This window comes from Ambystoma mexicanum, chromosome 7p (genome assembly GCF_040938575.1).
Source record: "Ambystoma mexicanum isolate Mex_15411 chromosome 7p, UKY_AmexF1_1, whole genome shotgun sequence".
NCBI lineage: Eukaryota > Metazoa > Chordata > Amphibia > Caudata > Ambystomatidae > Ambystoma > Ambystoma mexicanum.
Genome location: NC_090939.1, coordinates 92,833,032 through 92,847,041, shown reverse-complemented (window position 1 = coordinate 92,847,041; position 14,010 = coordinate 92,833,032). Strand labels below are relative to the sequence as shown.

At 46.3% G+C, this 14,010-nt stretch overlaps 1 protein-coding gene across 1 annotated transcript in view; it reads left to right on the top strand.

Moving 5' to 3' along the window:
- CFAP91 (cilia and flagella associated protein 91) overlaps nucleotides 1–14,010 on the top strand; it is a 677,881-nt gene that overhangs the window by 352,548 nt on the left and 311,323 nt on the right. Inside the window, exon 11 of the mRNA XM_069635853.1 lies at nucleotides 6,249–6,365. Within this exon, the coding sequence (XP_069491954.1) occupies nucleotides 6,249–6,365 (117 nt within the window). The remainder of the gene's footprint in view (nucleotides 1–6,248; nucleotides 6,366–14,010) is intronic.

Below are 14,010 nucleotides of genomic sequence, written 5' to 3'. Positions count from 1 at the left end.
TATTCCTCATCTTTGACATGTAATGTCCAGCTTCAGCTGGTTTGGAAAAACATTTTTGGTAGAGCGCGCTATGCGTCGACGACGTTGAGTCGATGTCCCTCGAAGGCCTCCGTGGAGGGTGATGTCATCGGAGGGTATATGTAGCTTGCGCAGAGCCCATTGGCCTCAGTTCTGTTTTTCCATGTAGCAGTTTGATTCGAGTGAAGTTTGGCATGCCTCTTCTGTGACATACATTACTAAAGTTACTGAAAATATGTCTTCTTTTTTGGCTCAGTCGACGTCCAAGTCTGGATTTAAGAAATGCAGAGATTGTAGCTCAGAAATGTCACTTACTGACCTGCAACGCATCCGCCTGTGGTGCCTCGGGGAGAGCCACGATACCACAGAGTCTGCCAAGTGTCAGTCCATGACAGGAAAGGCCTTGAGGGAGCAGAAGGGGAAACTCAAGGTAGGAAAAGTCCCCAAAATGTCACCTACCAAACTGCTAGGCCTTCGACCGATGAGTCGAGGGAAGACACTCCTCAGAGGAAGAAGGCCAAGCGTTATAGGTTGAGGAGTGGTTTCCACCATTCTTTTTCGTCTTCTTCATTGGATGATTCCCCTGTCCCTCTAATTGGGCTGAATGGGAAGCCTTCAGGGTGCAGATGTTAAAAATATTTGATAGACAAAGCCATGCTCCAACTGTGCCGTCCCATGAAGCCGGAAAGGAGAGGTCTCGGTCGAAAACCTGTGCACCCTCGAGCCTGAATAAAAGACCTGATCCCCATCGGGAGCCCTCTAGACCCGGTCTAAAAAAAGGCAGGATCAAAAAAAGCATCACGAAAAGTCAAGGTTGTCAACATCATTGACACCACTGACGCCGGCGGTGCCTTCGACGTGCCAGGCCCTCGACGCCTCTTAAATCCTCAATGTCGACATTGGCGCCGAAGTCTTCGACACCGGCTATGCCACATTTGACAACAATGCTGTCGGTGCCTAGTGCTCCTCATCCATCGACGACTTCGACAACGTTGAAGCCTGTGGTTACAAAACCACACCAGATTTATGCTCCTCTCATGAAGAAGGATTTTTTCAAGTCCCTGACTTCAATTTTTGAGGAGGAGGAACATTCGGACAATGAGGAAGCACCATTTGGGTTGCAATACTGTACACCCGATGTACCAGAGAGCTTTAGCTCTGAGGAAAGCAGGATGCAAGATGTATATGAAAACTTGTAAACAGCAAGTGGGATTGATACCTCCCCAGAACTAGAGTTCGGAAAACCTGAACCAGGGGAACATGCTGACTCCTCCCATCGTCAGCTTATGTCAAAGGTAGTAGTAGGCCCTCACTACCCTATGACCAAGACGACCTAACAGACATTCTTCACAAGGGTCCTCAGACTGATCCCATTTTGCCCTTTCATGTGGCACTAAAGTGAGTGGCCAGGAACTGGGAGACTCCGGAGTCTAATCCGGCAGTCAACAAGAACCTGACAATAAAAAAAAAGTGCCCATCCACTAGCGCCCCCGATTACCTGTCGAAACACCCCACTCCGGAGAGTTTGGTGGTGCAGGCAGCTACGGCTACTTCAAAACAGGCAGCATACCCTACCATCCCTCCAGAAACGGACAACAAGCGCGTTGATGGATAGGCGAAGAGAAGGTATTTTCTGCAGGGAGCATGGCATTGAAATCTGCCAACTCCACTTGTGGCCTCGCAAAATGTATGTACACTCTAGGGGACTGTATCTCCATGGCGGCAGATTATATTCCCGAAGGGGATGAAAGGGATGGATTCTTAGCTATTGTTAAGGAGGGCAAAGAGGCCATGTGTGAGTCCCTTCAGTCAGGAATGGATTCTGCAGATAGTATCAGCAGATCCATGGCTACCAGCACTGTCATGCGCAGATTTGCGTGGTTGAAGAAGTCAGGTTTTACACCTGATGCGAAATCTAGGCTCCTCAACATGCTTTTTGAAGGGGCTCCTCTTTTTGGCAACAAAGCCAACGAGAGTCTTGAGAAGTTGCAGACCTCAAAGGCAGCGGCCAAATCGTTAGGCACCGCTATTAGGCAACCTCAGCTTTTTCATCCTAGCGGACAACCTTGGAGGGGTAGATCTTTTCGCTTCTACTCCTCAGTTGGAAGGGCTAGAGGAATAGCCAGTCAAAGAGGCCAGAGAAAGTTTCCTCGTGGTGGACGAGGTAGAAGTGCCAAGCCAGCTCAAGCAGCAGCCTCCTTACCATCGTCCTCTGCAACAGCCGCTACAAAACCACTTTGAGGTCTTGAACCACAGTTCACCAGTGGGGGGCAGACTGTCTCTCAGCATCTGCAAGAATGGCAAGGTATTACTTAGGATACTTGGGCTTTGGAAACTATAGCACACGGTTATTGCCTTCCTTTTATAAGAAGACCTCAGAACAAACCACTGGGAAGCCACTCTTTGAGGATTCCGGATCTACTCCTTGTGCAGGAAATTTTAACCCTGCTACAGAAAGGATGCTATAGAAGCCGTACCCGTACCTGTAGCGGAGAGGAACAAGGGATGGTACTCCCCATATTTTTTTTATTCCACAAAAGGCCGGAGGACTGAGACCCATATTGGGCTTGAGATACTTGGGCAAGTTCAATATGGTCACACTTTGTCAGATCGTTCAGGCCCTCCAATTACAGGATTAGTTGGTGTCGTTGGACCTTCATGATGCTTATTTTCCTGTGCCAATCCATCTCAGGCACAGAAAATACCTGAGGTTCGCGGTTGGCAGTTCTCATTTTCAGTTTCAAGTTCTGCCATTCGGGCTGTCCTGCGCCCCAAGGGTTTTCACCAAACTGATGGCGGTAGTGGCAGCGGATCTCAGGAGAGGGGGGATCCACGTATACCCCTACCTGGACGATTGGCTGATTAGGGCGCGTTCTTCCGAACAAGCTCTGAATCATCTCAAAGTCACCTGCCACTCTCTTCACAGTCTGGGCCTCTCCCTTAATTACAAGAAGTCCCACATGACACCTTCCCAAAAGCTCCAGTACATTGGAGCTGTGCTAGACACATCCTTGGGAAGAGCTCATCACCCGAGGTTAGGGCTTCAGACATTTCAGAATGCCCACAGTCTACCGGCCTTCGATTTTCTGAGGTTGCTCGGCTTCATGGCATCCTGCATTTTTCTGGTGCCAGAGGCTCGCCTGAGAATGAGATCCCTTCAGTGGACTTTAAGAACTCAACGGTCCCAGTTCTCAGGAAAGATATCCGACTGACTTCAGATTCCAAACAAGGTCTCACAGGATCTTCTGTGGTGGGCTTGCGAGGACAATATTCTGAAGGGAGAACCTTTTGGCAACCATGGTCAAAGATTACAGTAGTGACGGATGCCTCACTCACGGGTTGGGGAGATCATGCCAACAATCTGACAGTCAGCGGTCATTGGTCTCCATCGGAGTCCAAACTACATATCAATCTATTGGAGCTGAGGGCAATCAGACTAGCGCTGAAGGCCTCCCTGCCCTCTCTTCAGTGAAAGAATGTCCTGATAAGATAATGACGGACAACACAGTGGCCATGCACTACCGCAACAAAAGAGGAGGCGTAGGGTCACTACCACTGTGCAGAGAGGCAATGCAGCTCTGGTACTGGGCAATTCAGGAAGGAATCTCATTATTGGCAGTTCACCTAGCCGGAGAGGAGAACACAGCAGCGGACGCTCTGAGCAGGCAGAGCACAGTCTCCCACGAGTGGGAACTAGCTCAGGAAGTCCTTCAAGAGATATTCACCCTTTGGGAAACCCCTCAAGTAGATCTATTTGCGACCGAGGTCAACCGGAAATGCGACCGATATTGCTCCAGGGAATTCCCTCAGAGAGGAGCTCTGAGACGCGTTCGTAGTGGACTGGTAGTTTCTACTCCCGTACGCGTTTGCTCCAATCCCCGTCATTCCTCATGTAACAAGGAGGTTAAGAAGGTTCGGGAAACACATGATCCTAATTGCCCCGGATTGGGCGAGGAGGACATGGTACCCGGACCTTCTGGACATGTCCATCTGTCCACCGATACGTCTTCACAAAGAGAGGATATTCTCTCGCGAGAGGAGGGTTGGGTTCTCCATCCAGAGGTCAAAACTCTCAACCTTCATGCTTGGTTTCTGAAAGGCTAAGATACAAGGATTGGGACCTCCCAGATGACGTGATGGAGGTGTTGCTTTCAGCCAGAAGGCCAGCAACAAAATCTTTGTACCGTTGTCGTTGGAATAAGTTTTGCAACTGATGCAAGGAAAATAATGTTGATCCTTTTCTGTATAAAACACTGGAGGTCCTATCTTTTCTTCTATCGTTAGCTAACTCGGGCCTTCAGATAGGTACCATCAAAGGCTACTTGGCAGCGCTATCGATCTGCAAGGGCTCTTAAGAGGAATGCTCCTACTTCAAAATACCCCTGGTGACTCAATTTCTGAAGGGGCTCACTAATGTGTTCCCTCCATCTCCTTTCCAGGTTCCGGTTTGGGACTGTAACCTGGTTTTGAAATTCCTGATGTGTGCTCCATTTGAAACTCTGCAATATGTCCACTAAGGTTGTTAACTTTTAAGACAGTCTTATTGATAGCTCTGACATCAGCCTGTAGAGTGAGCGAGTTGCAGGCCCTTTCATCCAAGCCACCCTTTACTGTCTTCTATAAGGACAGGGTTGTTTTAAGGGTTAAACCCTCCTTTTAGCCAAAAGTCATTTGAGACTTTCATTTGAGTCCGAAAATTGTTCTTTCTTCCTTCTATCCTCCTGGTACGGAAGAGGAAAGAATCCATAGGTTGGACCCTATGAGAGCGCTAAGCTTTTACATCTCCAGAATGTCTAAATTGAGAGTTGATGATCAACTTTTTATTGGATTCTCCGGACACAAACTGGGTCACTGGTTCCAAACAAACCTTGTTTAAGTGGCTAATTCTCACCATATCAGAATGCTACAGAATGGCAGGGAAAGACCCTCGTGAAGTTTTGCAAGCTCATTCCACCAGGGTCATGGCTACATCTACAGCCCTCCAAAGGGGTGTTCCAATTAGAAATATCCATCCACACGTTTACAAAACATTACTGTCTGGATGCTTCCCATGCTCAGGGTGGTACATTTGGCAAAGCAGTACTTTGCTTGGCCCTTGAAAACATTTAATCTACAATTCTACACCCTCCTTCACATATAATACTGCTTCGGGAGTAAAGATGGGTAATATGTGTACTTGGAGGACACAATCCATTCGAAGAACAAGTTACTTACCCATGGTAACTTTCTTTAGACTGGATGTTCCTCCCACGTATTCCTCATCGCCCTCCCAACCTACCCCACAGTAGAATTTCCCATGCTATTACAGCTTCCGTTCCACCAAGGCTGAGTACTGTCATGCCCGTTGTTATGGGCATCTCTGCTGCAAGAGGAGGGGAAAAACAGAACTGAGGCCAATGAGCACTGCGCGAGCACATCTACCCTTCGATGAAATCACCCTCAACTGAGGCCTTAGAGGAGCACCGACTCAACGCTGTCGACGCACAGTGCCCTCTGCCAAATTTATTTTTCCAAAGCAGCTGAAGCTGGACATTACATGTCAAAGATGAGGAAAGTGTGGGAGGACCATCCAGTCGAAAGAACGTTACCAGGGGAAAGTAACTTGTTCATCTACCAATAGTATGGCTTATCATGCTGTGGGATGTCTCTGAGTGCATGCTTCCACTCATCTGGAATTTTTGGAGCACCGTGATCTGACATTGTCCAACAAATGACATTTCATACATACATACTTGCATAAATTCCTACACATATACATACATTGCGACTCTTATACATTTCAACAATTATGATCTTGGGTTCCACAGACGTCAACAAGACATTGCATGATCAATTTCATAACAAGGCAGCATTATGAGAACTTTCGCTTGACCATGGATAGTGGTACACTAGTCTTGTGGAAGGCAATGTGCATGGTTGTTGGGTGGCATGTGGGTTGACTATGTTATTTGGTAGTTTTATGACCCCCTGCATTGCTTTCTGGGACTACAACTGAAACAAGTATGTGAATTGTGGATGACGGTAGGGAGGATCACATAGAACTTCCTTATGGAGTTTACTTTATATCAAGACTCTTGTGCAGAGTGCATGATATGAACTGCCAAACCTGAATCGCCCCTATGGAATTACATAACAGCAGATTTTCAGGCATTTGCTTGGAGTTTCATTAGGGTGGAAACAATAAACTAAAGAGAATTGTCTGTCTTCTTTTTTTTTTATTTTTTTTTTAGGCCCTGGTGGACAAAAGAACGAAAGCCAAGGAGGAGGAGAAGCCACTCCGTTTCCTTCAAAAGATTGAACAACCTGCCCCTCGTCCACTCACACCCAAAGTGGAGGAACCTCCTGAGGTGAGAAAGTTGAACTTAATCCACTGAGGCTGTCTCTAGAGAGGTGTCCTGATTGCTGGCACTTCCAGGAATCTGGCGATCACCAGGTTGTTTCCATTTTCCCAGGTGTTTGTGGAGTTCAAATTACATTGGCAATATTCTGCATATTTGTGAGGCTTTACATTTCGACAGCCTACATCTTTAAGAGCAAAATATGTTTTTATGTTTTCCTGTGATGTACTCTTTCATGCTGATTTACTTTTTTCCTAACTAGTTCAGAAGGCCTGCACCACAGGTAGGTCCATAAACCTTTTCCAAAAGAATCTGGTCACTTCATATTTTTGGGGCTGGGTACAGTGCAAACATTCCTCTGTGCCGAGGGCCCGCCCCTACCCGCGCATTACCAATCGTCACCTCCCGGATCCTGTTTTTGCCACCTGTCAGAGCGACAAGGAAGTCTTCTCCTGGCACACACATCTTTTGTGGCAGGGACTTCAAGGGGTGTTATGTTTAAATTTTAATCTGAATGTTTATCAACATATTGCCTGCCTCTGCCACGCATGCCATTGACCTCAGAGTTTGAACAAATGAGATTCTACAAGCAGTTTTCATCCGATGACCCTTGCAGAGCCTGCGTGTACTGTCTGGGAGACTTTTATCTGGCCTTTTCTAGTAGGTCTTGTTCTAAGATTAAGGTGATTCCACTGAAACCACATCTGCAAATGTTAAAGGAAGAGGCCTGTCCCGAAAGCTACTTTGGATGGATGTATCTGATATTAATGGTGAAATCAACATTGTCTGGATTGACCCCACTAAACAGTCTTCCTAACATATTTTAGGATTGGTATAATTATAAAAAAGAACTCCAGTCCTAAAATATTTGAGGAAAGTGCTGGATAGGTGCAGGAAAAAGCTATCTGATTTGGCCTCGTCTGTCGGTACTGATGGAGAACTTCACCTCCTCTGTTCAGGGGCCTTCCACTGCAGGTGATGGCATAGGGGATTACAGTCCTGGGCATTGTGAGTACCTCTTCACAGGATAGCACCAAGCTTTAAGATTTGGCCTGTGCTACCAGATCACTTTTACACACCAGAAAAGGTTTGGATGGTACTCCAGAGTTGTGTCGCAGCATTGGTGATGAGCCAAACAAGCACGGAAGACTCTGGGGACAATCGGGTTCCTCAGGCCAAATACTCAATATTCCCCAAGAAGTTTGAGGGTAGTGTAAGGAACTCATGGTGGCAACAGTAAAGGCAGACACAAGTGATCTAAACCTAAATCTAAGATGGGAGCAAGATACGACCATCAAATAATAATAAGGCAGTCCTAGTGGCGCCTTGTAAAGTAAAAAGGGCCTATATTTAAAAAAACGATTGCCAATCCTTACCGCTAAGTTACAAAATAGTGTGGGATAATGGTCATCCGAAAAGAAAGAAGTGTTCACAAAATGATAAATCAGGATGGTATAACTGGTATAACTGGGGTCTCTCTTCTCCATGTTTTTAGCATGGGATAAGGCGGGACTATCGAGCACAGCACACTCCTGGGCTTCTCCAGCACAAGCTTACAGTTAATTTCCAAAATGTCAGGGCCTTCTGTGGCCAGGTTTCTTTTACACCAAGTCTCTTGCCTCAGAGGGCCTGATGTACTATTATCAAAAGTTCCTTTCAGTAATCTTCCCATCGGGTGATTTCCCTTCACCCATGTATCCCCCTCAACCGGGCTCCGATCCTTTTGCAATGTTGACCTCCCTCAGTCGGGTTCACTACAGCCTTTCGTTCAAGATATCAGCAACTTGTAACATTCAAGTCTCAATGTCTTTTTAAACAAACGTTCATTGTGAACATCCCTCACCCGGGTTCACTCTTGTCGACACAATGTTTACGGGAGGTTACTTTTTGTTCTCATTCGTGGGCATCCCAAAACCAGGTTCACATTTGCCAGTTGGACACAGTTTGCTTGGTTGCAACACATTGTGGGATTCACTTCCCTTATATCTTTTTCCAGCCCCCGGTCAGGATTTCTCGTTAGCTCCAGTCAGGCTTTTTCTTAGCCCCCAGTCAGGCTTCACCTTAGCCCCAGTAAGGATTCACACATTCACCGTTCACTCAGCGTTTCCCTCAGCTGGGTGTAAACACCCGTTTCACAATGTCAACACCTTGGTAATTCCTTAAGGACTTTTCGATTGTACAAGGGATTTTAGCTCGACCCTTGTATGACCACCTTAACTCTTAAGGCCGGCCTTTCCTACGGCCTCTTGTTACTATAATGTTCACAAGAAAAGGGCTGCCGACGTGGCACCGGACCACACTGTAGCTGGGCTTTAAAAGTTCACTAGTACACAAGTTCTTTGTTCATAACAAGTTGCTGTGTGCAACCCTCGCTCAACACCATCCGGTTTACTATCGGTTCTCCCGCTGACTCACCAGCTGTGCTGACCGCCTTGTCCTTTCTTGTCTCTGGAATCAAGGACGGTACCATGATTGCAAGCATGCTTCCCCACCTTGGTTATCAGTGTGGGAGGGTCCTGTACACTGTTGGCATCTGTTACACCACACGTCAGCTGTAGTTCCCGGTCTTATGATTCCTTTCACAGATGCTTCGCAGGTTTGGGTTGAAAAGGGCAAGGGCACTTTCCTCCTTGTTATCCTTTCCGGTCTCGCCACCTTTCTTCTCCGTTTGAACTGGCATCCTGGAATAGCTGCTTCCTCGTGCATTTGTCCTGGCTCAAAGTGTGCTCTCGTTCTCCACCTTTTATCCCTGTGGGGAAGGGAAAGGGCCGTTAGGTGTGTGTAGTTATTGTCAATTGCCTGACTCTGCCTGACCCTTGTGTTGGGACAAGTCAGGTAAACGGCTCTGGTGTTAGTCTGTTGTCTTCCACGGTGTAAGAAAGTGTTTGTGTCGGAAAGAGGTGGGGAAGAGCTTCTAGGTATCCTACGGGTAGGATGGGTAAAGGTATTCTAAGGAAGGGGGTACTGCATCTAACCCATCAGTGTCCCACTTCCACTCCCCAAAGGCCCCCCATCCAGGTGATCATCCCCCACTGGTCCATCCCCAGGAACTGGATCCAATAGCGATGGACGGGTATTGGCAACCTGGATGACAGATCTCCGGGTACTAGCTGGTGAGACACCTTCATGTTTCTCACAGAAGCATCCTTCATTTTGTCAGTGAAACCAGGCTCACACATCAATTTCCGATGATGGCAAACAGACATTTTATTAATTAGCTTGCAAGTCAAGGAAAACCGCATCCTGCTTTTAATGGGACCCCACTTGACTGACATGATCTGCACTCAAGACCACTTACCTTTTAGAGAACGCTCACCAGACCTGAGAATAATCGATAAAACAATCCTAGGCCTTCTGGCACATTCATCCCACCTCCTGTAAAAACAATGAACCCCTTCATTAAGGCGTAGTCAGGAGTAGTCAGTGCTCTGTTTATTTCCACTTGTGACATCACTGGATGACTTCCTGTCTGCCGATCACTTTCGCGTGATGTTGCACTGCCACCCCCATAACAATTTCTGGTCTCAAATGATCAGTTCCACTGTCCTTACCAGGTCCAGCTAGTCCATTTGGTCATATGGAGGCCCTGAAAACTTGGCACTAGTTTCTGCCAAACATCACTTTTTGGTCTATGTGAGAAACTTGAAGGTGTCTCACCCGCTAGTCCCCGGGGATCTGTCATCCAGGTGGCCAGGACACGGTCATCCGCTTTGGATCCAGTTCCTGGGGGTGGACCAGTGCAGGAGGATCACTTGGATGAGGGGTCTTCGGGGATTGGAAGTGGGACACTGGATGACGAGACATGGTATTCCCTTCCCTGTAAACTACCGGCAAACTACCGCCCCATCTCTATAACCCCATCCTAGGCAAACTCCTGGAGAAGCGGGCTATCTCTAAGCTCACCCTACACATTGAATCTGCTGGTTGCCTCCATGACCATCAGTCTGGCTTTAGAGCATCCAGAGGCACAGAAATTGCTCTTCTGAACACCTGTGAAGGCCTGCTCTCAAATCTTGACACTTAACACTCCCTCTGTCCTCATTCTTCTTGACTTATCCTCTGCCTTTGCCACGGTAAACCACAACATCTCCGTGACACCCTGGGAATCACAGGTCAGGCTCTGGAGTGGTTAACCTCCTTCCTTTTTGACCGCCCATCGCAGGTGGAACTTGGGTCCTTTCTCTCTAATATCACTCTTTCAACCTGTGGCGCTCCCCATGGTTCTAACCTATCCCCCTGGTTCTTCAATAGCTACATGGCTGCCTGGCACATGTGATTTTCTCTTTCACCTCTAACTTCCAGTGTTATTCAGGCTACCCTCAGCCACCTCCTCTACCTCACTCATATCTGACTGTCTGTCCGTAATTCAGTCATGGTGTGCTGCAAGCAACCTCTGCTCAACACCAGTAAAACTGAGATCGTTTGCATTGGGACTCCTGCTCCTGCTTTCCCACTCTGGCCGGCCTCCCTTGGCCCTTCGCCTGCACCCACCCGCCTTGAATTTCGAAGATGTGCCCTTAAAGCGTGTTTGCTTGTGGCTATATGGGAAACTTAATGCAAATACAACTTTTTTCAGCCTCCTTTCTGACCATGGAAATGTTGATGAATGTCAGGAAGATTTTCTATAAGTCCTCTGCTGAGAGCTTGCACAATTGAACCTGTAGAAGTACAGCGTACATGCATATCGGCACACAATAATGCAAGGTCACCAAACTATATTACTGAAAATATATATTTTTTTTTATTAAGCATTTAGTTTATTTACAAACCTTTGCCAAGCACAATAAAAATCCCATACAACTTCAATCCAAAAACCCACCGATTTTTTCCTATTTATCCTAATTCATTCAACAATAACAGCATAAAATAAACATCAGTTTTCTCCCTTAAGTGCCAAGGGCGAGGTATCTCGTCCTTGGGATTACCTCCCTGTTGCCAAGGAAGAAATACCTTGTCCTTGGCATTTAAGGGATTAATGAAACAGAAAACGTTATAAGGCATTGAATGGCGAAATACCAAAATCACCAAAAAAGGCCTTGGCAATGGGGGGGGGCAGGGAACCCATGGCAGTTAAATCTTTCCATTACTTTTTCCAAGTACTTTACCAATGCATAATTTAATTAGGCTATAAAACCACTATACAACACCTCCCACCAACATTCTGCATCAGTACCAAATTGATCCTCCATTTTGTCAAGAAAACTGAGTGTTCTTAAAGTCTTCATTTCAGGACAAAATAAAACCAAATGTTTAAGAGTTTCGGGAGCCTTTTTATACAACCGACAGGCAACATCCAATTCTTTGTTTCCATATCAATGCGTAGTGTCCCTTGTATGCAAGATATTTAATCGGAACCTAAGAAGTAGGTCTCTTTGCTTTACACTAGGGAACTTTCTCAGGTACGGAGGGATCACACCTAAGGAACCAATTAACAATGTACTGAAAATATGCTGCTTAGTTAAAGTGAACTTTTAAGAGATGTTTAGCTCCCCTTTGTGCATGTATTCTAAACAGAATGACCCATCAATTAATTGAAAAAGATGTATTCATTGTTTTACAGCTGGTATTAATGAAAACTGGATACATGATAAATATGCTTTTGGCCTATACGTGTTTCACCCATAGAGCTTCCTCAGGGCCTTCTATTATCCTCTATTATACAGATCTGTATGTGTGTTAGTTATAATGATGCTCATTCTCCTTAATATGCTGTATGTGAACAAAGATATTTCTTGGCGTGATCACTGCACTTGTTTATAGGGCAGGGTCCACTTGTAAATGCACTGCATACTGCTTTTTGCAATTGTTTCTTGATGCAACCACTGTAAAGGTTGTCAAAGGCATATTGAATGTTTGGGACAGCCCCAAACAATCCCAGCTGTCAGAGATCCAGTTCCGTTCATGACAAAGCACAATATTGGCCAATTCAAACAGGCTATAGGATGCTTCTGTGAGGACAGGATGCGGCAGGGTCACTCAAGGATGGACCGGTTCAGAGATCCGGTCTAGGATATTCCATGAAGGAGCATGCCAGCAACATCAGCATTCTGGTTTCAGAAGTGGTTCCTGCTTCCATCCCTAGGAGTATCATGGTACAGGTGCTTCTAGGGGACAGCACAGGGCTGCAGTATCAGAAGATCCCACTGCTCCTGATGGAGCCAAAGAATCCTCAGTGAGCCCAGATGGTTCTGGTCTCCAAGACCTCTTTGAGTTTTGCATTGGCAATTGTTCAACTCTCTTGGCTCAAGTTTCTTAATGAGCCGTCTTGAGTTCAGTCTCTGCAAGAACCCTCATCTAGGAGCCTACTTTCTTTGGATTCTCTGTTGGGTCGTGGCTCTCTCCACCGACAGCATCCACATTATGGCTCTGGTAAGCCTTGCAGTGTCTCTTCTCTGATTTGATTCTGGTTCCCTTCCCTGACTGGTTTTCTCAAACGTGGTAGGTTTAGTCTTCTTGGTGGGTTTGCTGGTTCCACCAGTGTCTGGAATAGGGCTCTAGGCTCGTCTATGACTATTCACACTTCTACTTCTCGGTTTGGCTTGGTTTTTCAGGCTCCCCCCAACCCCCACCGCACTTCAAGCTTAGGTTTCCAAAGTTCTGAACTCTCCAAGCCCTGATACGCTGGCTGCTTCTCATCGCTAGTGTGACTGCTCTAACCATATGGCCTTGGAACCCTTCCTAGTTGTTGGCCATCATGTCTCAGGAGAATAGCTCTGGGGCAATGTGCTCGCCTTGGAAGCTAAACGACACAGAGCACCACAGGTTCGATCCCCAGGTTCGCGCTTAGAAACCTCTGGGTATTAGGCATGTTATAAATAACCTATTATATCATATCTTGGTTTGGTCAATGCTAGTAACTTTCACTGGACCTCGCTGTCTAACTCTACTACCATAGTATGTCTTCAACCCTCCTCTAATGACTTCCTCGATTTCTTGCTCTTCGCTTTCGTCCTCCTTGAGCTCTTCTGTCCCACCTCCAACTCCTTCCTTTGCCTTCTTTTTCTTCCTTCCTCCTCTCTCCTGCTTTTTCACTCCTCTAATGCCTTCGTTTCCCTTTTTCTTTCCTTCCTTCACTCTTTGCTTTGCTCTTTTCATACAGCTCCATGCTCCTACCTTGTCTCCAAAACGTCCTCAACCTGGCTTATCTCCGGCCCCCATTTATACTTCTGCCCTTTCGATAATTGGGGCTGTAAGGACTGTTAGGATAGTTTTTCTGAAGTCCAGTTAAGGGCCTAGCAAAACCATTCTACTGAGGCAGTACAAGACTCCACTCTTAGTATAAGGCTGTACCACCTGAGTTCGGGTAGCGTAGACAGAGCAGCCAGGCTTATCTTAGGAGGGCGAGAGGGCAGTAGATACAGTACAAATGAAATTGTCATACAGATGATCCAAAGAAACACTGAAACACTATGTATTGTAAAAATAAAGGATTTATTTAAATACAGGTAGGCCCAGATAAATCTAGGGGATAAGTAAGTACTAACACATTATATGAAATCACAATATAAAACACAACACTGTACTTGAAAGTACACATACCCAAGTATAGACCTTATTTGGAACACGTAACAGTAGTTCTAGGGAAGTCAAAACCTTGTTATACACATTTAGTATAGGTCAAGCCTATTCTTTGGGAGTAAAAGACCAATGGTTA